The sequence below is a fragment of the Oncorhynchus gorbuscha genome, linkage group LG09, assembly GCF_021184085.1.
Source record: "Oncorhynchus gorbuscha isolate QuinsamMale2020 ecotype Even-year linkage group LG09, OgorEven_v1.0, whole genome shotgun sequence".
NCBI lineage: Eukaryota > Metazoa > Chordata > Actinopteri > Salmoniformes > Salmonidae > Oncorhynchus > Oncorhynchus gorbuscha.
The window spans coordinates 45120238-45145305 of NC_060181.1; the positions used below are offsets into that span (position 1 = coordinate 45120238).

Sequence of the window (25068 nt, forward strand, 5' to 3'; positions counted from 1 at the left end):
TGCAAAATAGTTGGGAAGAGATTTTCGATGTAACGATTCCATGGCACATGGTAACTGATACACAAAACAACGCTGGATTCAAAACTTTGAGTTATTAAATTTAAATGATTATACAAAATTCTTGCAACCAATAGAATGTTATATATATATATATATTTATTTATGGGGTTTACAACCATCCCAGCTCTGCAGATTTTGCTGCGAACAGACAGAATCATTTAGATCATCTGTTTTGGTACTGTCCATATGTGGCTTGTTTTTGGTTGCAGGTTCAGGAAAAGCTGAAGAATTGCAACATTTGCCTGGAGCCTGCTGGGTGATTTGAAAAGTCATACTCAATCGATCAATAATATCATAATACTTTTTGCAAAAATGTTTATTTTAATTTACAATCTTCAGAAACTAAGAGAATAGAAAGGTTGAACTTTTGTAATACAGCACAGTTGAAAAATAAATGGCAAATAGAAATTAAAACTGGACGGTGTTCAACGATGGTTGAGTGGAGCTGAAGGTTGGGACTAAAAATAACAAGATAACTAATGTAAAATATATTGTGTCCGTAAAATCGCTCATCGCTGCAACTCCCCAACAGGCTCGGAAGATGCAAAGGTCAAGTCATGCGTCCTCCAAAACATGACCCGCCAAACCGCACTTCTTAACACCCACTCGCTTAACCCGGAAGCCAGCTGCACTAATGTGTCGGAGGAAACACCGTTCAACTGACGATCGAAGTCAGCCTGCAGGCACCCGCCCCAAGGAGTCGCTAGAGCGCAATGAGCCAAGTCAAGCCTCCTCGGCCAAACCCTCCCCTAACCCAGACAACGCTGGACCAATTGTGCGCCGCCCTATGGAACTCACGGTCACGGCGGGGATTATATATATACATATACTACCGTTCAAAAGTTTGGGGTCACTTAGACATTTCCTTGTTTTTTGAAAGAAAAGCAGATTTTTTGTGCATGAAAATAACATCAAATTTATCAGAAATACAGTGTAGACATTGTTAATGGTGTAAATGACTATTGTAGCTGGAAACGGCAGATTTTATTTTAATGGAATATCTACATAGGCTTACAGAGACCCATTCTCAGCAACCATCACTCCTGTATTCCAATGACATGTTGTGTTAGCTAATCCAAGTTTATCATTTTAAAACACTATTTGATCATTAGAAAACCCTTTTGCAATCATGTTAGCACAGCTGAAAACTGTTGTGCTTATTAAAGAAGCAATACAACTGGCCTTCTTTAAGCTAGTTGAGTATCTGGAGCATCGACATTTGTGGGTTTGAATACAGGCTCAAAATGGCCAGAAACAAAGAACTTTCTTCTGAAACTCATTAGTCTATTTTTGTTCTGAGAAATGAATGCTATTCCATGCGGGAAATTGCCAAGAAACTGAAGATCTCGTACAACGCTGTGTACTACTCCCTTCACAGAACAGCGCAAACGGTCTCTAACCAGAATAGAAAGAGGAGTGGGAGGCCCCGCTGCACAACTGAACAAGAGGAGAATACATTAGTGTCTAGTTTGAGAAACAGACGCCTCACAAGTCCTCAACTGGCAGCTTCATTAAATAGTACCTGCAAAACACTAGTCTCAACGTCAACAGTGAAGAGGCGACTCCTGGATGCTGGCCTTCTAGGCAGAGTTCCTCTGTCCAGTGTCTGTGTTCTATTGCCCATCTTAATCTTTTCTTTTTATTGGCCAGTCTGAGATATGGCTTTTTTCTTTGCAATTCTGCCTGGAAGGCCAGCATCCCGGAATTGCCTCTTTGCTGTCGAGGTTGAGACTAGTGTTTGGACAAAAAAAAAGACATTTATATATGACCCCAAACTTTTGAACGATAGTGTATAATTTATAAATTTGCAAACATTTCTAAAAAAACTTTTTTCTTTGTCGTTATGGGGTAATTGTGTGTTGATTGATGAGAAAATATTTAATCAATTTTAGAATAAGGCTGTAACGTAACAAAATGTGGAAAAGGGGAAGGGGTCTGAAAACTTTCTGAATGCACTGTACACGTTTATGAATGGATATTTCATTGTATTTTTTATTAACAAGAATGCATATTCGGAACGATACTTTTCAGTATAATTTAGATAGCAAATTACATGGAGATAATATATGTATATATTGTTTTGACCTTTATTTAACTAGGCAAGTCAGTTAAAAACAATTTCTTATTTACAATGATGGCCTATCCCGGCCAAACCCTAACCCGGACGAAGCTGGGCCAATTGTGCACCACCCTATGGGACTCCCAAATACGGCCGGTAGTGATACAGCCTGGAATTGAACCAGGGTCTGTGGTGACTGCGCCACTCGGGAGCCCTTTCTATTACATAGTAAATATTTAACATCTCACTTCTAACCTATAATAAGATAAGCATTTGGTTGACTTGATTACCATTGAAATGATTTGACCATTCCAAATCACTTTCTGGAATTGTTTTAAAACTATGAGGCTAGGGTTTGGCAGAAAATAGCATTCCTTCTAAATGTATTGATGGCATTCCTTCTAAATTATTTGAATTACTGTTTGTTACAAATCATTGACGAATGATCATAGGGATTTAAGGAATTTGTATTTTTGCTGGGATTCTCCAATAGCAGAATGTCCTTCAGTTGTCTCACATATCACTGTAAAAGAGAAGGGGAGAGATGTTTTGAGTGCATATCATTTCCTTACCACTGGAACCTATCATGTAAGAATGAATGCTAACACCTGCTGTTATGTTTTCAAAAGACACTGTGGACTTTAACTTTCAAATCCTCATTAAGTTAAAATCACAAGTTTCAAGTCCAATACCCTACAAACACCATTATTTGACACCTAGTCTCATATATTGATGGTTAGGTTCACAATCATATGACATTATGGTGAAGTGGCTCACCAATGGGGGAAGTCAGAGGCTACTTACTCAGTCATGTACCCCTGCATTAAGTGACGGGATAGGATAACATCCCCATAGACCATCCTTGACCTGACAGCTCTCTTCACTCTGGCACACCATAGACTGTGACAGAACAACTCCAGATTTTTGGCAGATGTGGACCGCAAAGCAGTTGTCTGAAATCAGGGATTCCCCTATCTAAAAACATCCCAGACACATATTAGTGAGACTTTTACACATACAAATTTGAGTCACAGACAGCTCTCCAAAATACATAGCTCTTAATTTCATGGCTAGGTTCAGTTTCAGCTGAAAATGTAAAATATTTTTTCACATATTTCAAATAATGCTTAAAGTATGCTTTTAGTCTCCAGCTTGCAGTGCCCCTACCTTAAGGGTGTGTCCACCAGTATAGCAGCTGCACTGGTCCCAGCTAACACAGCCAGTACCATTGAAGTAGAAGTCTTTGTCGCAGGCACATCCCTCAACACAGGTGGTGGGACAGTTGATGGTGTCAGATAGGCCGGGACATGGAGTTGCACAGGTTTCAGCACAGGTTTGGTAGTGGCTGTTGGCAGGGCAGGAGAATGCTGTGGACATATAAGAAAATAACTATTGTTTAGTCCTTTTGCATGAACATGACTTTTAGTTATGACTTTAAATATGAGGTTATCTGAATGTGAAACCCAAAAGAAGGTTATGTTGGACTGATTTGAAGAGTCAATCTGGACTCGGGTAGACGTAACAAAATAAGTGACACTCAAATTGAATACGTTTGGTATGGTATGTAATTCATTTGTGGATGTCCACCACCCATTTCGTATGATATGTTACGAATTACAATTCGCATGATATTTTGCGAACTGAAATTCATACATTATGTTAAGAATTTGCAATACATATGATATGTTACAAATTCCAATTTGTCATGGCTAAGGTTAGCTAGGTGGCTAATGTTAGCTTAACTAGGGGTTAGGGATAGGGGTTAAAGTTAGGGCTAGGAGTTAGGTTAAGGGGTTAAGGTTAGGGGAAGGGTTAGCTAACATGCTAAGTAGTTGCAAAGTAGCTCAAAAGTAGTAAGTAATTGCAAAGTTGCTAATTAGCTAAAATGCAAACGTTTTCTGTGATGAGAATGTCAGGGGTTCACCTTGGGGTCCTGATCGGGGCTGTACCAAATGTTTGATGTATTATAATAATTGAATATGCTTATGTTGTATTAATAGAAGGGGAGGGGTTATAAGACCCCATCCCTACTTACATTTATAGGGACCTAGACAACATTTTAACAATATATATATATATATATATATATATATATTCATTATAAAGGTTTAATATTGTTCCAGTCTTTTCTAATCTCTGCCTCTTATAAAGAAACTGTCTAAGAAATGTGTGACTGTTAAGACAGAACTCTGCAGTGGAGTGTAAGCGATAAGAGACTAGTCAGACATTCCACTTTTAATCAACTTGGACATTTACTGCTAAGTTTTAGATAACACTAAAACTCTTGTTTATGTGTAGGCATGGTTTTGGTCTCATGAGTAGAAGGTAATGACATAGGCAGTTACATCACAGGGGGTTGACTACAAGCATGATAAAAGCAACATGGGACCTTTTCTATTTTGCAGAACTTACTCAGAAACATGCGTGCTATGTTCCTGTTAACTTCTGTCTGCAATTGCAGTAATAAAGGTTTTTGAATGATTTAATTAAAAATATTGTCAGAATGCTAATTTCACCAATGAGCCAATGATTGACAAGGAACAAGGAACGAACTCCAACAAGAACATGCATGCTGGACGTTCGCGTTATACGCCCACCCATCTAACCCAACCAACCACCGTCCTTTTGTTTTGTATGGTTTGGGCGGCAGGTAGCCTAGTGGTTAGAGCGTTGCACTAGTAACTGAAAAGTTGCAAGATCGAATCCCTGAGCTGACAAGGTAAAAGTCTGTTGTTCTGCCCCTGAACAAGGCAGTTAACCCACTGTTCCTAGGCTGTCATTGAAAATAAGATTTTGCTCTTAACTGACTTGCCTAGTTAAATAAAGTTTTTTTGTTTGTTAAATGGTTACATATCATAAAAATGTGAGTGTCCTGGATTTTCCTTTACTACGTTACGTCTACTCTATGAGACCAGCCTGAGAGAGTTATAGAAAAATTGGTCTAGTGTCAGAAAAAACCCTAAACTACTCACGGCAAAAGGTTGGTGATCTCCAGCTTTCGATCTTTACACCAAAGTCCTGACAGTCTAACATGTAAGCAGCAACACTGCGGCAAAGCATTTTTGGATCTCCCTCAGCCATACAGACATCAAAGAGGCAGTCTCCGAAGTAAGAGGCTGGGTCTATCTCATGGTGGCAGGCGGCAAAGGGTCCTTTAGGATCCGTAATGATACCACAGTCAGCACCAAACACGGCTTTCTTCTTAGAGTTACACTTCGGACAGGAGTCCCCGCTGCAACCGTCCTCACACACCATCCCAGGCATGCTGACCTTCCAGGCCGCCCCAAAAGAGTTGACGTTTTTGGCCATCTGTCCACCAGGTAGCAGGAACTCATCATTCTTGTTACCATTGAAATTGCCACACAGACCACAGGTCTTGCCTCTGTAGTTGCCAGGGACAGTGACGGTGACGTGGTACACAAGGTCATAGGTAACTCTTAGGCCAAAGTCTGTCAATATGACATCATTCGAGCCATCCTGATAAATCTGCACTGCACCGTTGTGTAGGCTCAATGGGAGGTAAGTCAGGCTGCCGTCCACCTGGGGAAGACATGTTGTGTTTGTTTCTCACTCACTTCTGGGCTGCAATTAAACTCAATCTGAGTGATTTTTTTTTTGTATGGATGTGTCAGTCATCAACATGAATGACAATTTTTATTTTTTATTTTTTAAAGATCATTAACGGAACACAGACACATGATTTAAAAAAAAAATCATATACATACCATGATCATTCCGATTTGGTTCCTGCGTAGAATTAGAATGTTACCATAGACTTCGACAGCTAAAAGCTTGGCAACGGACACTTTTGGAGCTGATGACATAGCATACCACTTCTCGTTCTCCACCACCACAGAGAAGGGGTTGAGGCGTGTACCTTCCAGATGGCAGCCTTGAGCTGCAGTGTAGGTGCAGGTGCCTTGGAAGTCATAGGTGTTGTTGTCAAAGGTGTTGTAATGTGGGTCGCCTGAGATGGAACAAACTCCTTTTCCAACAGGCTGGCAAGCCCTGATGCCGTTCTTCACCTCACACTTCTCATTGGGTCCACAGGAAAAGCTCTGACACTTCATCTAAAAATAACAGTTCCATTATTTTGTACACAAGATGTTAATACAAGTTTATAAGGGTTTACACTCAATTACAGAACGGTAGGTCATATTTTTCTGTCATTCGTCATCCCTACCGTGCCATTGCATGTGCATTCTTGCTGACAGAGTCCATTGGGGTAGAAGACTTGTCCATTTTTGTAGTATCTTCCTTCGTGAAGACAACCACACTGGGAGAGATGAACACATTGGTCTCCGCTGAGAAGGAAGCCAGTATCACAGGCACATTCCTCTTTGCACAGAGCTTCACAGCCAGTGGGTGCTGACAGGCTCTGACATGTGGCTGAACAGCCCGGGGCACAAAGCCTATAGTGGCTGTTCGCAGGGCACTGGGCATCTACGAGAATTGCCAATTGCCAAATGTAAATGCATAGTCACCATCTAAATTACCTGACATGTAATTTGTAAAAAGAAATGTAAAAAATCAAATAAACATCCATACCACAGAATTGATCTGACCTCCAGGAGTAGACCATGGCCCCTTTATCCTGGCAGGCAGCTGTGTAGGCAGTTAGGGTATTGCACTGCATGTTCCTGTTTCCCTGGTACAGACAGACATCATGCAGACAGTCTTGAACGAAACCCATGGGTTCCACCTTGGAGTGACAGTCACGAAAGGGGCCTGTTGGGTCACTGATGAGGCCACAGTACTTGTTTGTCATGTACTGATCCCTCTGGGCGATGCTACAGTCAGGACAGGGGCCTTTGCAGCCGTTCACACAACCAGGGATCTTTGTTAATATCCAGCTCTGACCGAACTCCTCTGCAGTGGCAGCCTGCTTTCCATCCTTCATCTGCATGTCGTCGTTTGGATTGTGGTTGTAGTTGCCACACAGGCCGCACATTGCATTTGCATAAGTGTTGGGGACGGTGACTGTTGCTATGCTGTTCCAGTCATAGGACACTTCCACCCCAAAGTCAGTTTTGATCACAGCAAACCAACCGCTCTTGTATATGTGCAATTTATTGAGCTTTACAGGAAGATTCACAAGTTCACCATTCACCTTTGAAGGAAACAAAAAAGTAGAGGAATGGTTCAGTTAACCTCAGTGTTGACCTTTTTAACATATACAGTGCCTTCAAAAAGTACTCACACCCCTTGACTTTTCCACATTTTGTTGTGTTACAGCCTGAATTTAAAATGGATTAAATAAATATTTTTTTTATTTAACTAGGCAAGTCAGTTCAGAACAAATTCTTATTTACAATGACTGCCTACACCGGCCAAACCCAGACAACACTGGGCCAATTGTGAACCGCCCTATGGGACTCCTAATCACAGGCAGTTGTGATACAGCCTGGAATTGAACCAGGGTCTGTAGTGACACCTCTAGTACTGAGGTGCAGTGCCTTAGACCTCTGCACCACTAAGTTGCACAGATAGTGAAATAATAGTGTTTAACCTCTAAAAGGCTTCTACTAAGCTAACATATGCAATGTTTTAACATGATTCTTGAAAGACTACCTTATCTCTACCCCACACATACAACTATCTGTAACATGGCACGGTAGGGAGGATGAATGACAGACAAATAGGGCCTGCCTTTCTGTAATTTAGTGTAAACGCTTATAAACGTGTATTAACATATTGTGTGCGAAATAATTGAACTGTTATTTTTTGATGAAGTGTCAGAACTTTTCCTGTGGACACTTGTAGAGGGTCCACTGTGATAGGAGACAACTGAGGAGGGATCAACAGCATTGTAGTTACAGTACTTCACAATACTAACCTAATTGACAGAGTGAAAAGAAAGAAACCTGTACAGAATAAAAATATAGCAAAACATGCATCCTGTTTGCAATGAGGCACTAAAGTAAAACAGCAAAACGTGCCAAATAAATTAACTTTATGCCCTGCAAACAAAGTGTTTTGTTTGAGGCAAATCCAACACAACACATCATTGATATTTGATACTGATACTTCATATTTTCAATCATGGTGGTGACGGCATCATATGGGTATGCTTTTCATCTGCAAGGACTAGCGAGTTTTTTATATAAAAAAAATAGAATAGAGCTAAGCTAGGCCAAAATCCTAGAAAACCTGGTTCAGTCTGCTTTTCAATAGACCCTGGGAGACAAATTCACCTTTCAGCAGGACAATAACCTAAAACACAAGGCCAAATATAAACTCAGCAAAAAAATAAACGTCCTCTCACTGTCAACTGCGTTTATTTTCAGTAAACTTAACGTGTAGATATTTGTATGAACATAACAAGATTCAACAACTGAGACATAAACTGACCAAGTTCCACAGACATGTGACTAACATAAATGGAATAATATGTCCGTGAACAAAGGGGGAGTCTCAATCAAAAGTGTCTGTTGTCTGTTGTGGCCACCAGCTGCATTAATTACTGCAGTGCATCTCTTCTTCATGGACTGCATCAGATTTGCCAGTTATAGCTGTTACCCAGACACTTCAGACACTTCTGGGGGGAATGGCCCTAGCCCTCACCCTCCGATCCAACAGGTCCCAGACGTGCTCAATGGGATCTTCGCTGGCCATGGCAGAACACTGACATTCCTGTCTTGCAGGAACTCACTCACAGAACTAGCAGTATGGCTGGTGGCATTGTCATGCTAGAGGGTCATGTCAGGATGAACCTGCAGGAAGGGTACCACATGAGAGAGGATGATGTCTTTCCTGTAACGCACAGCGTTGAGATTGCCTGCAATGACAACAAGCTCAGTCCGATGATGCTGTGACACACCACCCCAGACCATGACGGACCCTCCACCTCCAAATCGATCCCGCTCCAGAGTACAGGCCTCGGTGTAATGCTCATTACTTTGACGATAAATGCGAATCCGACCATCACCCCTGGTGAGACAAAACTGTGACTCGTCAGTGAAGAGCACTTTTGCCAGTCCTGTCTGGTCCAGCAACGGTGTGCCCATAGGCTATGTTATTGCCGGTTATTGCCCTGGCCACCTGCCTTACATACAACAGGTCTACAACCCTCAGTCCAGCCTCTCTCCTATTGCGGACAGTCTGAGCACTGATGGAGGGATTGTGCATTTCTAGTGTAACTCAGGCAGTTGTTGTTGCCATCCTGTACCTGTCCAGCAGGTGTGATGTTCAGATGTACCGATCCTGTGCAGGTATTGTTACACGTGGTCTGCCACTGCGAGGACAATCAGCTGTCCGTCCTGTTTCCTTGTAGCGCTGTCTTAGGCATGTCACAGTACGGGCATTGCAATTTATTGCCCTGGCAACGTTCTGCAGTCCTCATGCCTCCTTGCAGCTAGCCTAAGGCACGTTCACACAGATGAGCAGGGACCCTGGGCATCTTTCTTTTGGTATTTTTCAGAGTCAGTAGAAAGGCCTCTTTAGTATCCTAAGCTTTCACAACTGTGACCTTAATTGCCTACCATCTGTAAGCTGTTAGTGTCTTAACGACCTTTCCACAGGTGCATGTTCATTCATTGTTTATGGTTCATTGAGCAAGTATGTGAAACAGAAACAGTGTTAAAACCCTTTACAATGAAGATCTGTGAAGTTATTTGGATTTTTACGAATTATCTTTAAAAGACAGGGTCCTGAAAAAGGGCCGTTTCTTTTTTTGCTCAATTTATATTGGAGTTGCTTACCAAGGCAACATTGAATGTTCCTGAGTGGCTTAGTTACAGTTTGGACTTATATCGACTTCAAAATCTATAGCAAGACTTGAAAATGGCTGTCTAGCAATGCTCAACATCCAATTTGACAGAGCATGAAGAATTTCAAAAATATTATTGCAATTATTGTACAATCAGGTGTGCAAAGCTCTTAGAGACTTACCCAGAAATACTCATGACTGTAATCGCTGCCAATGGTAATTCTAACATGTATTGACTCACGCATGTGAATACTTATGTAAATCAGATATTTCTGTACTTCATTTTCAAGAAATTTGCAATCCATTCTGAAAACAAGTTTTCACTTTGTCATTATGGAGTACACTATTTAATCAATGTGGAATAAATGAAAGGGTATGAGTATTTTCTGACGGCATTGTAATCAAAACTATGCAATATTTATTACAAGTAATTTCTTACCATCACAAATCCTGGGTGCTCTTTGCTGATGACAATCGTGTACCCATAGACCTTGACCTCTACCAGCTTGGTGATGGACCCCACCTTTTTATCTCGCCCATCGTTCTGTATGGCAACACTAAAGTGCTCCAGGCTGGTGTCATTGGAGCAGACACTAGCCATCTGATACACACAGGTGCCCTGGAAGTTGTAGAGTTGTCCATCGAAGGTGTGGTAATGTGGATCACCAGACACCATGCATGAGGAAAAGGTTGTAGGGTAGCAGCCTCTTATGCCATCAACCACCTTGCACTGCTGTCCAAGTGGACAACTGGCCACCTGGCTCTCAACACTCCCACCAGTGGAGCTGCAGTTACAGCGTTTGGTACAGCTATCATCCCCCCAGAAAGATGTTCCGGCTTCGACATAGTGGCCTTTGTACTGGCAGCCACATTGGGACTTCGGCACACACTTGTTTCCACTGCGCAGGTGGCCCTCGTCACAGATACAGGCCTCCACACAGCTGGCTTTGCATTTTGAGGGAGAATTTGGGTCTTCACAGGTGGCAGGGCAGGCGCTTCCACAGAACTCATAGTGACTGTGCTCTGGGCATTCAGGCTTGGCTGGGGGAAAAGACCACAAACCACACTCAGTTTTACAACATTTGAAATGGGAAATAAAGTATTGCAGTCCTTTATGCTCGAATCCTCCTGAAAATGATCAGTTGTCTTTGCAAGTCACTCACGGCAATGGGCAATGCCCCTCCAGTTGTACACTCTGATCCCAGCCCTCTGGCAGGCATCGGTGTACACCTGCAGGGTGTCACACATGTACGTCTTCATGATCTCGCCCCGACAAAGGTCATACAAGCAGTTCTCCTGGAAGATCTTGTAGTCAATGGCGGCATTGCAGTTTTTGAAGGGTCCATTCATTATCTCTGTGAGAAAGGTGCAAAAGATCTCCCTTTCTAAGTGCTTAACCAAGCCGCTCTCACAGTTCTCACATTGGCCTGTGCACTCATCTCTGCAGTAGGCATCACCTCCCTTGTCTGATACCCTCCAGCTCTTGCCTAGGGCCACAACATTACTGGCAAGGGAGTCACTGGGAGTGGTGAGTTCGTCATCCTGTTTGCCATTAAAGTTGCCGCACATGCCACACACCTTGCCTGCCAGGCTCCTGGGCATAGTCACCACCAGGTACTTCAGCCAATCATACTGCACCATCAGACCAAAGTCTGTCTCCAGGACAACTGAAAATCCACTCTGGGAGAGTTTCAATTTGCCATTGTCTAAGCTGATGGGAAGATTCCACAACTGGAAGTTAACCTGCAAGAAAATCAAACCACATTAGAAATATAATTTACACACGGTACATGCAGATACAGTACACCCATATACACCAAACAAAGACAAGGATTGTTGAACAGATAACACAGATAGAAAACTTGTGACTCCACTCACCCGGACAAGACCAAATTCAGAGTTGACAATGTCAATGTTGACTCCGTAAACCTTGACGGTGACCATTCCCACTGAGGTAAGCTGCGAGTTTGCACGATCCACCACATTCTTGGCCTGCACCTCAAAGGCTGGGTGGTCTTTGTCAACATGACAGTTCTTAGTCATGATGTAGGTGCAGTTGCCCATGAAGCTGTAGTAGTGGCCGTCGAACGTTCGGTAGTGGTGGTCGCCCATTGCCCAGCAGGTGCCTATCTTTGGTGGGACAGTAGCTGGTCCTGCAGAGCAGAGTCCTACAAAGTGCTCTAATGGTAAATGTTATGTTCCTCAAAGTGGACAGAAAATCCCTATAATTGATTTGATCTGTCTAGATACCATAATTGTATGTCCTTTGTTCAGCTGTAGCAATTATGCAACATTTTATACTATGCCATTGGCACAGATTTGGTCAGCTGAACACTTTTTGTGATAGTCAATAGAACACAATCTCTGTCATTGTGGATTTGCAGGGCTAATATGTACCTAACACACACATTTTATATTGTAACTTATCAGTGTCAGCATAGCAAATACCCTTTGTTTTATCTAGAGCGCTCTGTTCTGGGGTGGCGTTAAGGCAGCGCTAGTGTCAAATGGTTTGCAATTTCATCATGTAAAAACAGGCTCACTGGCATTTTCCAGCCCTAACGCCAGGTTTGACTGTCTTATACATTGCATTCGGAAAGTATTCAGACCGCTTGATCTTTCCACATTTTGTTATGTTACAGCCATATTATTTTCTATACAAAATACCCCATGGCCAAGCAAAAACAGGTTTTTAGAAATATTGCATATTTATTAAAAAGAAAAAGCATATGTATTCAGACCCTTTGCTATGAGACCCAAAATTGAACTCAGGCGCATCATGTTTCCATTGATCATCCTTGAGATGTTTCTACAGCTTGATTGGGGGTCTGAATACTTTCCGAATGCACTGTATCAGCTCACTTAAGCTCAGAGTGGCTGCGTTGAAATATTTGAGGTGTGTCCTTAAAAACATAATCCAAGTGCTAATTTCAGGCAGCGCTGATAGGGATATTTAAGACCAACGAAAAGCTGGTTTTAGTGGTAACGCAATTGGCTATGGTATGAATTTTGACTGTGGAAACGCAGCTTATCCTGCCGTGACGCACACTGCCCTTTTGTGCACAGAACAAGAGTAGCCTAATGTGCTATTGGTTCCTGTATACTTCATATTTAGAAACATGAAAAAGTAATGTGTTTTTTTCGATTTTGTTATATTTTATTGAAGTTTACATACCACCACAGTCAGAGGCTGGCACTAAGACAGCATTGAATGAGCTATACACAAGAAAACGCTCACCCAGAGGCGGCGCTCCTAGAAGCCGGGGTCTTTAACGCAGGGAAACTTAAATCAGTTTTACCAAATTTCTATCAACATGTTAAATGTGCAACCAGAGGGAAAAAAACTCTGGACCACCTTTACTCCACACACAGAGATTAATACAAAGCTCTTCCTCGCCCTCCATTCCTCGCCCTCATTCTGACCACAATTATATCCTCCTGATTCTTGGTTTCAAGCAAAAATTAAAGCAGGAAGCACCAGTGACTAGATCAATAACAAAGTGGTCAGATGAAGCAGATGCTAAGCCACAGGACTGTTTTGCTAGCACAGACTGGAATATGTTCCAGGATTCCTCCGATTGCATTGAGGAGTACACCGCATCAGTTATTGGCTTCATCAATAAGCACATCGCATAATGTCATCCCCACAGTGACCGTACGAACATACCCCAACCAGAAGCCATGGATCACAGGCAACATCCGCACTGAGCTAAAAGCTAGAGCTGCCGCTTTCAAAGAGTGGGACTCTAACCCGGAAGCTTATAAGAAATCCCGTTATGCCCTGTGACGAATCATCAAACAGGCAAAGCTTCAATACAGGACTAAGATCGAGTCGTACTACACTGGTTCTAATGCGAGTCAGATGTGGCAGGGCTTGCAAATCATTACAGACTACCATTACAGACTATTTCTGGTCACAACTTGTAGACTTGTTTACGTGCTGCTGTGCGGTTTGTTGTTAACCTTACTTTGCTACCTGCCAAATTTACGGTTTTTACTTTTTAATTACCGTTGTATATTATTATTTTTGCCCTCGCTCAACTTTTTTCATTCAACTTTTTCACCCCGTAGGATTTATCTGGACGTGGTTTGTCAGGATCTCCACCAGCCGAAGCTAAGCAGTAACATTAACATTATGCCTTCTAATTAAAGTCGCCGTACTCATAATAAACTGAAGAAAGATCACCTTATGGCAAGGAAAGCTGTGCAGCAAGCCCAGCTTCAGACGCAATCGTTAGGCAAGGGTAATTTAAGTGTAAGAAAGGATGAAACAGCGTCTGTGCCACCAATAAGTACAGATAGTAGTATGAATCTCCTCTCACAGTCCCCGCAGCCGGATAATTTTCTCATTGCTTCTGGAAGGAAATGCTGTAGGAATATTCAACTGGTGTCGCTCAGTCAGACGACAGAAACTTTCAACCAGTTCTCCCCATTAAGAAATTGGTCGGAGTCAGAGGCCGAGCCTTATTTGGTCTCTCCTACTACCGTTACGGGATCTGAGATACCAAAGCCTCCCACCATTAGCTCTGACAGATTGATAACCCTAGTCATTGGTGACTCCATTACCCACAGTATTAGACTTAAAATGAATCATGAGAATTTGTAGATAATTGGCCCTCTTTCTGGGACTCACTCACAAACAGGACCAAGCCTGGCCTGCTGAGGAGTGACGGATTCCATCCTAGCTGGAGAGGTGCTCACATCTTATCTACAAACATAAACAGGGCTCAAACTCTTCTAGCTCCACAATGAGATAGGGTGCCAGCCAGGCAGCAGGCTGTTAGCCAGCCTACCAGCTTAGTGGAGTCTGCCACTAGCACAGTCAGTGTAGTCAGCTCAGCTGGACACATTGAGACCGTGTCTGTGCCTCGATCTAGGTTGGGCAAAACTAAACACGGTGGTGTTTGCCTTAGCAATCTCAGTGGAATAAAGATCTCCTCCATTCCTGTCATTATTGAAAGAGATTGTGTTATCTCACATCTCAATACAGGGCTATTTAATGTTAGATCCCTCACTTCCAAGGCAGTAATAGTCAATGAACTAATCACTGATCATAATTTTGATGTGATTGGCCTGACTGAAACATGGCTTAAGCCTGATGAATTTACTGTGTTAAATGAGGCCACACCTCCTGGTTACACTAGTGACCATATCCTCCGTGCATCCGGGAAAGGCGGAGGGGTTGCTAACATTTACGATAGCAAATTTCAATTTGCAAAAAATAAACGACTGCATTTTCGTCTTTTGAGCTTCTAGTCATGAAATTTATGCAGCCTACTCAATCACTTTTTATAGTTACTGTTTACAGGCGTCCTGGGCCATACACAGCGATCCTCTCTGAGTTCCCTGAATTCCTATCAGAATTATGGCAGATAATGTTCACATTTTTGGTGATTTTAATATTCCCATGGAAAAGTCCACAGACCCAGTCCAAAAAGTCCACAGACCCAGTCCAAAAGCCTTTCGGAGCTGTGGATTTTGTCCAATATGTCTCCGGACCTGCTCACTGCCACAGTCATACTCGGGACCTAGTTTTGTCCCGTGGAATAAATGTTGTGGATCTTATTGTTTTTCCTCATAATCCTGGACTATCGGACCACCATTTCATTACGTTTGCAATCGCAACAAATATTCTGCTCAGACCCCAACCAAGGATCATCAAAAGCCGTGCTATAAATTCTCAGACAACCCAAAGATTCCTAGATGCCCTTCCAGACTCCCTCCATCTACCCAAGGACGTCAGAGTACAAAAATCAGTTAACCATCTAACTGAGGAACTCAATTTAACCTTGCGTAATTCCCTAGATGCAGTCTCACCCCTAAAAACAAAAAACATTTGTCATAACTCCCTGGTATACAGAATATACCCGAGCTCTGAAGCAAGCTTCCAGAAAATTGGAACGGAAATGGAGCTAAACCAAACTAGAAGTCTTACACCTAGCTTGGAAAGACCGTAACGTGCAGTATCAAAGAGCCCTCACTGCTGCTCGATCATACTACATGTATTTTTCTCAATTGAGGAAAATCAGAACAATTCAAAATGTATTTTTGATACTGTCGCAAAGCTAACTAAAAAGCAACATTCCCCAAGAGAGGAAGGCTTTCACTTCAGCAGTGATAAATTTGACAAAAAGATCATGATCATTACAATGCAAATCATGGACTCCTCTTTAAATCTGTGTATTCCTCCAAAGCTCAGGTGTCCTGAGTCTGCACAAAACTGACAGGACCTAGGATCAAGGGAGACACTCAGGTTTTTAAATACTATACATCTTGACACATTGATGAAAATAATCATGGCCTCTAATTCTTTAAGCTGCATGCTGGACCCTATTCCAACTAAACTACTGAAAGAGCTTCTTCCTGTGCTTGGCCTTCCTATGTTGAACATGATAAACGGCTCTCTATCCACCGGATGTGTACCAAACTCACTAAAAGTGGAAGTAATAAAGCCTCTCTTGAAAAAGCCAAACCTTGACCCAGAAACTATCGGCCTATATCCTTTTTTTTCTACTGTGTTATTGACTTGTTAATTGTTTACTCCATGTGTAACTCTGTGTTGTCTGTTCACACTGCTATGCTTTATCTTGGCCAGGTCGCAGTTGCAAATGAGAACTTGTTCTCAACTAGCTTACCTGGTTAAATAAAGGTGAAATAAAAATACAAAAATAAATATTGAAAATCCCATTACTCTCAAAAAAAAAATGTTGCAAAGCAACTCACTGCCTTCCTGAAGACAAACAATGTACGAAACGCTTCAGTCTGGTTTTAGACCACATCATAGCACTGAGACTGCACTTGTAAAGGTGGTAAATGACCTTTTAATGGCGTCAGACCAAGGCTCTGCACCTGTCCTCGCTTTCCTAGGCCTTAGTGCTGCTTTTGATACCCTCAATCACCACATTCTTTTGGAGAGATTGGAAGCCCAAATTAGTCTACACGGTCATGTTCTGGCCTAGTTTAGATCTTATCTGTCGGAAAGATATCAGTTTGTCTCTTTAGATGGTTTGTCCTCTGACAAATCAACTGTAAATGTTGGTGTTCCTTAAGGCTCCAATTTAGGACCACTATTGTTTTCACTATTTATTTTACCTCTTGGTGATGTCATTCGGGAAACAATGTTAACTTACACTGCTATTCGGATGACACACAGCTGTACATTTTGATGAAACATGGTGAAGCCCCAAAATTGCCATCAGACATAAGGAAGTGGATGGCTGCAAATGTTCTACTTTCAAATTCGGACAATACAGACATGCTAGTTCTAGGTTCCAAGAAACAGAGAGATCTTCTGTTGGATCTGACAATTAATCTTGATGGTTGTACAGTCGTCTCAAATAAAACTGTGAAGGACCTTGGCGTTACTCTGGACCCTGATCTCTCTTTTGACGAACATATCAAGACTGTTTCAAGGACAGCTTTTACCATCTACGTAAAATTGCAAAAATCTGAAACTTTATGTCCAAAAATGATGCAGAATAATTTATCCATGCTTTTGTCACTTCTAGGTTAGACTACTGCAATGCTTTACTTTCCGTCTACCCGGATAAAGCACTAAATAAACTTCAGTTAGTGCTAAACACGGCTGCTGGAATCATGACTAGAACCAAAAAATGTGATCATATTTCTCCAGTGCTAGCCTCTCTACACTGGCTTCCTGTTAAGGCTAGGGCTGGTTTCAAAGTTTTACTGCTAACCTACAAAGAATTACATGGGCTTGCTCCTACCTATCTTTCTGATTTGGTCCTGTCATACATACCTACACGTACGCTACATTCACAAGACGCAGGCCTCCTTACTGTCCATACAATTTCTATGCAAACAGCTGGAGGCAGGGCTTTCTCTTGTAGAACTCAATTTTTATGGAACGGTCTGCCTATCCATGTGAGAGACGCAGACTCGGCCTCAACCTTTAAGTCTTGATTGAAGACTTATCTCTTCAGTAGGTCCTATGATTGAGTGTTATCTGGCCCAGGGGTGTGAAAGTGAACGGCAAGGCACTGGAGCAACGAACCACCCTTGCTGTCTCTGCTTGGCCTGTTCCCCTCACTCCACTGGGATTCTCTGCCTCAAAGCATATTACGGGGGCTGAGTCACAGGCTTACTGGTGCTCTTCCATGCCGTCTCTAGGAGGGGTGCATCACTTGAGTGGGTTGAGTGACTGATGTGACCTACCTGTCTGGGTTGACGCCCCCCCTTGGGTTTGTGCCGTTGGGGAGATCGTCGTGGGCCATACTCGGCCTTGTCTCAGGACAGTAAGTTGGTGGTTGAAGATATCCCTCCAGTGGTGTGGGGGCTGTGCTTTGGCAAAGTGGGTGGGGTTATATCCTGCCTGTTTCGACCTGTCCGGGGGTATCGTCGAACGGGCCCACAGTGTCTCCCGACCCCTCCGGTCACATTCTTCAGTATTTATGCTGCAATAGTTTATGTGTCGGGGGGCTAGGGTCAGTCTGTCATATCTGGAGTATTTCTTCTGTCTTATCCGGTGTCCTGTGTGTCCCAGACCAGCTGTTTTCAACTCTCTAGAGACAGTAGGAGCGGTAAAGATACTCTGAATGATCAGCTATGAAAAGCCAACTGACATTTACTCCTGAGGTGCTGACCTGTTGCACCCTCTACAAACACTGTGATTATTTTTATTTGAACCTGCTGGTCATCTATGAACATTTGGACATCTTGGCCATGTTATGTTATAATCTCCACCCGGCACAGCCAGAAGAGGACTGGCCACCCCTCATAGCCTGGTTCCTCTCTAGGTTTATTCCTAGGTTCTAGCCTTTCTAGGGAGTTTTTCTTAGCCACCGTGGTTCTACACCTGCATTGCTTGCTTTTGGGGTTTTAGGCTGGGTTTCTGTACAGCACTTTGTGACATCAGCTGACGTAAGAAGGGCTTTATAAATACACTTGATTGAAAGGGAAGCACAGCCATGAGCTGCCCAGTGACATGAGCCTACCAGACGAGCTAAACTATTTCTATGCTCGCTGAAACATGCATTAGAGCACCAGCTGTTCCGGAAGACTGTGTGATCACGCTCTCTGCAGCCAATGTGAGTAAGACCTTTAAACAGGTTAACATTCACAAGGCCGCAGGGCCAGACGGATTGCCAGGACGTGTCTTCACTGATATTTTCAACCTCTCCCCTGTCCGAGTCTGTAATACCAACATGTATTAAGAAGACCACCATAGTGCCTGTGCCCAAGAACACTAAGGTAACCTACCTAAATGACTACCGACCTGTAGCACTCACATCTGTAGCCATGAAGTGCTTTGAAAGGCTGGTCATGGCTCACATGAACACCTTTATCCCAGAAACCCTAGACCTGCTCCGATTTGCAAACCAACCCAACACATCCACAGATGATGCAGTCTCTATTGCACTACACACTGCCCTTTCCCACCTGGACAAGAGGAACACCTATGTGAGAATGTTATTCATTGACTACAGTTCAGAGTTCAACACCATAGTGCCCTCAAAGCTCATCAATTAGCTAAAGACACTGGGACAAGACACCTCCCTCCGCAACTGGATCCTGGACTTCCTGACGGGCCGCCCCCAGGTGGTGAGGGTAGGTAGCAACACATCCGCTACGCTGATCCTCAACACAGGAGCACCTCAGGGGTGCATGCTCAGCCCCTCCTGTACTCACTGTTCACTCATGACTGCACGGCCAGTCACGACTCCAACACCATCATTAAGTTTGCAGATGACACAACAGTGGTTGGCCTGATCACCGACAACGACGAAACAGCCTATAGGGAGGAGGTCAGAGACCTGGCTATGTGGTGCCAGGAAAACAACCTCTCCCTCACCGTGATCAAGACCAATGAGATGATTGTGGACTACAGATAAAAGAGGATCGAGCACGCCCCCATTCTCATCGATGGGGCTGCAGTGGAGCAGGTCGATGAGAGCTTCAATTTCCTTGATGCCCACATCACCAACAAACTAACATGGTCCAAGCACACAAAGACAGTTGTGAAGAGGGCACGACAAAACCTTTTCCCCTCAAGAGACTGAAAAGATTTGGCATAGGTCCTCAGATTCTCAAAAGGTTCTACAGCTTCACCATCGAGAGCTGGTTGCATCACTGCCTGGTATGGCAACTGCTCGGCCCCCGACCGCAAGGCACTACAAAGGGCAGTGCGAACGGCCCAGTACATCACTGGGGCCAAGCTTCCTGTCATCCAGGACCTCTATACCAGGCTGTGTCAGAGGAAGGCCCTAAAAATAGTCAACTACTCCAGCCACCCTAGTCATAGACTGTTCTCTCTGCTACCACACGGCAAGCAGTACCAGACTGCGATGTCTAGGTCCAAGAGGCTTCTAAACAGCTTCTACCCCCAAGACATAAGACTCCTGAACACCTCATCAAATGGCTACCCAGACTATTTGCATTGTCCACTCCCCACACCCTCTCTTTTACTCCCCTGCTACTCTCTGTTATTCTATACGCATTGTCACTTTAATAACTCTACCTGCATGTACATATTACCTTAATTACCTCAACTAATTTAGTCTCTTAGAGACTATATAGTCACGCTATTGTTATTTTACTGCTGCTCTTTAATTGCTTGTTACTTTTCTTATCTTATTCTTATCCATATTTTTTTAACTGCATTGCTGGTTAGGTGTTTTGTTGTTTTAATATTATATGCCCACGGAGAGAAATGATGGTACCTTTAAGTGTGACAGCCTATTTAAAACAAGTTGTTGTTTTGATTTAAAATATTTGTTCTTTTGTTAGGCCTTATCAATCATTTAATGATTGATTTAATAATGCCATAATGCAATTTACAGTATGCCTTCCCCCTATATCCGTGTGAATGCTATTGAAGCCATGCAATTACTTACAGTAGATCAATGTGGACTGAAAATGGGTTCAAGTTAAGGTATTTAGTAAAAATAGGTCTAAATTTTGTTATTTTGTTTCTGTAAGCCATTTAACAAACTATAACAGACCAACTTTGGAATTACAGTTGATTCCAAGTCAATACATAAAATACCTAAAATACACAACTTGAAGCAACCACATATTTAGCCATGGTGCATGTTCAGAATGGTCAGTGAAGGGGGGGGGGGGGGTCAAGCCTCGACACACCTACAACTTGTTTATTTATCCAAACCTAGCCCTTTCGCATCAACTCCAGCAAGTACGCTGATAATTGTGACAGTGAAAAATAGCATAAATCTACCGCCTGCGCTTAAATTTACCATTGCGTTAGGTTTGTTCAAATAGAGCCCATAGTCTTTCCATATTCGTCAGGTCTTATCAGATTGCAATTTAATAGTCACCCACAGCACAATATTGCTGTATTTTCATTTTCTGCTGTTCAAATAAGAACTGTAAGAGAGATAATAATGAATATTATATGGATATAGTTTAGAATTGCAATTCTACACATTCTAACGTGTACTCAGCAACCATTTATAATTTCTGAATCAGTCTCACTGTAGGAATAACCTTTTACAGTGGTTTGATATGCAATATTTTATTGTAGTACTGATTTAAATGCGTCTTGTGTGCATGGCACCTCATTTGTATTTATCTCACGGTAGCACATTTATCAATGGTTTCCATTTCTTTGCAGACTATCCTTTCTCTGTGTTTTTATTATTGTATGCTCCCAGTCATTTAATGGGAAACCACCTACAATTAATGGGTAAACACCAACGTTCTTCAGGATTATTGTTGGTATAAAAAAGAAAAGAAAAGGAAAACAAAACCCAGACTTTGAGGACTCACCACTCAGCAGTAGCACCACAGAGCTAGACAGTAACATCCACATAGCTGAAATCAGAGAATACAGTTTACACCCCAAATGACAACTATACACTCTCATCAGCAATGCCTGTGTCTACAATGATTAGTCAAATGAGACTAATGCCCATTTCACAACATAGAAAAGCAACATTTAATCATAATAAATAAATACATTGATATTAGTAATAATTGTGTTGAAATGGGGACATTGAACAATGTCAATGAAAGGGATATTCTTAAATTATCATCCGAGGTATGGTTGTATCTTAACAAAACAATATATGCCAATTATCTGGAATTCAGTATTCTCTTACCTGAGCTGGAAAACTGCTGTGATGGGGTCTTTGTAGCTCAGCCTTAAATTCTATTCGGCTTCTGCCCAAGAGCCAATGAGGCTCTCTGATCATCAGTACAATACAATCAGCACACCCACACCCACACATGGTGAAGCCTTCATAAAGCAGGTTGGCATCCTACACATGTATAGTGTTTTTTTAATTTAACTAGACAAGTCAGTTATTAAGAACAAATTCTTGTTTACAATGAAAGCCTACAGTTGTTTAACTGCCTTGTTCAGGGGCAGAACAACAGATTTTTACCTTGTATGCTCAGGGATTTTATCCAACAACCTTTCAGTTACTGGCCCCGCACTCTAACCACTAGGCTACCTGCCACCCCAGTATAGAGCAGGGGTATTCAAATCTGACCCTACGAGGAGTATTGTTGTTTTTCTGTTTTACCTGATCATTAATTGCACCCACTTGGTGTCACAGATCTTAATCAGTCCCTGATTAGAGAGGAAGAATGATAAAAAGCAGCAGATAACAGTCAATTATATTGAGCGGCAGGGCAGGACTCATCTGTCGTCTCCTAATCATATGAAAGTCCTTTCAGAGCCTTTGTGACGTGTGACTTACCAGGAGCTCTTTCATATTGATACTGAACATTGCGTGAGACTAGGTCTGTGATTCTTAACTAAGTGTACCTGCCTCCACTTCAGTTTCCATATGAAAGGCTCTATGGCTGACCTCCCTTCTTAATCGTGATTATATTGTTGACATCAATTGTTACATTGTGGCCACCACCCACAAGAAAAAGACCAAGGTGTCATTCCTGATTAAAGTCTTTTGATTAATGGGCTCCCACTATCTCTATGCTATTGTGCATCTTTCAATAGGTTCAAGCGGTACCATTGTTTAAGGCCAGGAAAGGCATTGTGTGTGATTGATTTCAGGAGTGGTAACCTTTTTATGTCACCATGTCTTGGCTCTTGTGTTTTTATTTTATTCTGTGTCTACATAGAGTATACAGTAAGGCAAAAAAGTATTTAGTGAGCCACTAATTGTGCAAGTTCTCCCACTTAAAAGATGAGAGAGGCCTTGTAATTTTCATCATAGGTCCACTTCAACTATGACAGACAAAATGAGAAAAAAAATCCAGAAAATCACATTGTAGGATTTTTTATGAATTTATTTGCAAAAAGGTCAAGGGCAGGCAGAGGTCAGTAATTCAGATAGGGTTCAAAAGGTCCAGAACAGCAGGCAGTCTCAGGGTCAGAGCAGACAGGGGTCAATAATCCAGTGTTGTGTGGCTAGGTACAGAACGGCAAGCAGGCTCAGAGTCTGGGCAAGTAGAATGGTCAAAACTAGAAAACAGGAACTAGAAGACACAGGAGCAAGAGGGAAAACGCTGGTAGGTTTCACAAAACAACTGGCAACTGGCAAAGAGAGAAGACAGGTATAAATACACTTGGCATAATGGGGAATATTGGCAACACGGGTGGAGACAAGCACAAAGACATAAATCGGACAATGCAGTTAGATTAACAAGAATTTAAGCTTTTAACCAATGTAAGATATGTATGTTCAAAAATGTTTAATATCCATAATTTTTATAATTATTTATTTGAATTGTGTACCCTATAGTTTCACCGGAAGTTGTCCCGCTAGCAGGACGCCTAGGCGTAAGACGTTTTAACAGGCTTCTGGCCTTGAGATAGGAGCTCGGTCCCAGCTTTGATGCACCTGTAATGACCACGCCTTCTAGATGATAGTGGGGTGAACAGGTAGTGGCTCGGTGGTTGCTGTCCTTGATGATCTTTTTGGCCTTCCTCTTCAAAGGGGGAGACAACCTGGACCCAAACTGTTACAGACCTATATCCATCCTGCCCTGCCTATCTAAGGTCTTCGAAAGCCAAGTCAACAAACAGATCACTGACCATCTCGAATCTCACCGTACCTTCTCCGCTGTGCAATCTGGTTTCCGAGCCGGTCACGGGTGCACCTCAGCCACGCTCAAGGTACTAAACGATATCATAACCACCATCGATAAAAGACAGTACTGTGCAGCCGTCTTCATCGACCTGGTCAAGGCTTTCGACTCTGTCAATCACCATATTCTTATCGGCAGACTCAGTAGCCTCGTTTTTTCTAATGACTGCCTTGCCTGGTTCACCAACTACTTTGCAGACAGAGTTCAGTGTGTCAAATCGGAGGGCATGTTGTCCGGTCCTCTGGCAGTCTCTATTGGGGTGCCACAGGGTTAAATTCTCGGGCCGACTCTTTTCTCTGTATATATCAATGATGTTGCTCTTGCTGCGGGCGATTCCCTGATCCACCTCTACGCAGACGACACCATTCTGTATATTTCTGGCCCTTCCTTGGACACTGTGCTATCTAACCTCCAAACGAGCTTCAATGCCATACAACACTCCTTCCGTGGCCTCCAACTGCTCTTAAACGCTACTAAAACCAAATGCATGCTTTTCAACCGTTCGCTGCCTGCACCCGCACGGCCGACTAGCATCACCACCCTGGATGGTTCCGACCTAGAATATGTGGACATCTATAAGTACCTAGGTGTCTGGCTTAACTTTAAACTCTCCTTCCAGACTCATATCAAACATCTCCAATCTAAAATCAAATCTAGAGTCATCTTTCTATTCTGCAACAAAGCCTCCTTCACTCACGCCGCCAAACTTACCCTAGTAAAACTGACTATCCTACCGATCCTCGACTTCGGCGATGTCATCTACAAAATAGCTTCCAATACTCTACTCAGAAAACTGGATGCAGTTTATCACAGTACCATCCGTTTTGTTACTAAAGCACCTTATACCACCCACCACTGCGACCTTTATGCTCTAGTCGGCTGGCCCTCGCTACATATTCGTCGCCAGACCCACTGGCTCCAGGTCATCTACAAGTCCATGCTAGGTAAAGCTCCGCCTTATCTCAGTTCACTGGTCACGATGGCAACACCCACCCGTAGCACGCTCTCCAGCAGGTGTATCTCACTGATCATCCCTAAAGCCAACACCTCATTTGGCTGCCTTTCCTTCCAGTTCTCTGCTGCCTGTGACTGGAACAAATTGCAAAAATCGCTGAAGTTGGAGACTTTTATCTCCCTCACCAACTTTAAACATCTGCTATCTGAGCAGCTAACCGATCACTGCAGCTGTACATTGTCCATCGGTAAA

The 25068-nt window shown here is 42.7% G+C and overlaps 1 protein-coding gene across 1 annotated transcript; it reads right to left on the minus strand.

Annotated features, from left to right (window-relative positions):
* Nucleotides 1-2034: 2034 nt before the first annotated feature.
* Nucleotides 2035-22006, minus strand: LOC124043696 (IgGFc-binding protein-like). Its single transcript, XM_046362562.1, has 12 exons — nt 21905-22006; nt 21573-21617; nt 11706-11995; nt 10991-11570; nt 10267-10868; nt 6668-7229; nt 6303-6562; nt 5845-6189; nt 5092-5659; nt 3287-3486; nt 2924-3094; nt 2035-2642 (listed from the first exon to the last, which is right to left on the minus strand). The coding sequence occupies exons 2-11, from the start codon at nt 21613-21615 to the stop codon at nt 2924-2926; spliced, it is 3621 nt and encodes a 1206-aa protein (XP_046218518.1). The 5' UTR covers nt 21616-21617; nt 21905-22006; the 3' UTR covers nt 2035-2642.
* Nucleotides 22007-25068: the final 3062 nt, after the last annotated feature.

What these genes read in the sequence shown, in the direction of transcription:
- LOC124043696 (XM_046362562.1), bottom strand. Translation starts at nt 21,615, where the DNA reads ATGTGGATGTTACTGTCTAGCTCTGTGGTGCTACTGCTGAGTG. An exon ending in GAGGGGCATTGCCCATTGCC is followed by an intron (nt 10,869 to 10,990) that starts GTGAGTGACTTG and finishes CTTTTCCCCCAG; the next exon opens with CCAAGCCTGAATGCCCAGAG. An exon ending in AATGCACATGCAATGGCACG is followed by an intron (nt 6,190 to 6,302) that starts GTAGGGATGACG and finishes TGTTATTTTTAG; the next exon opens with ATGAAGTGTCAGAGCTTTTC.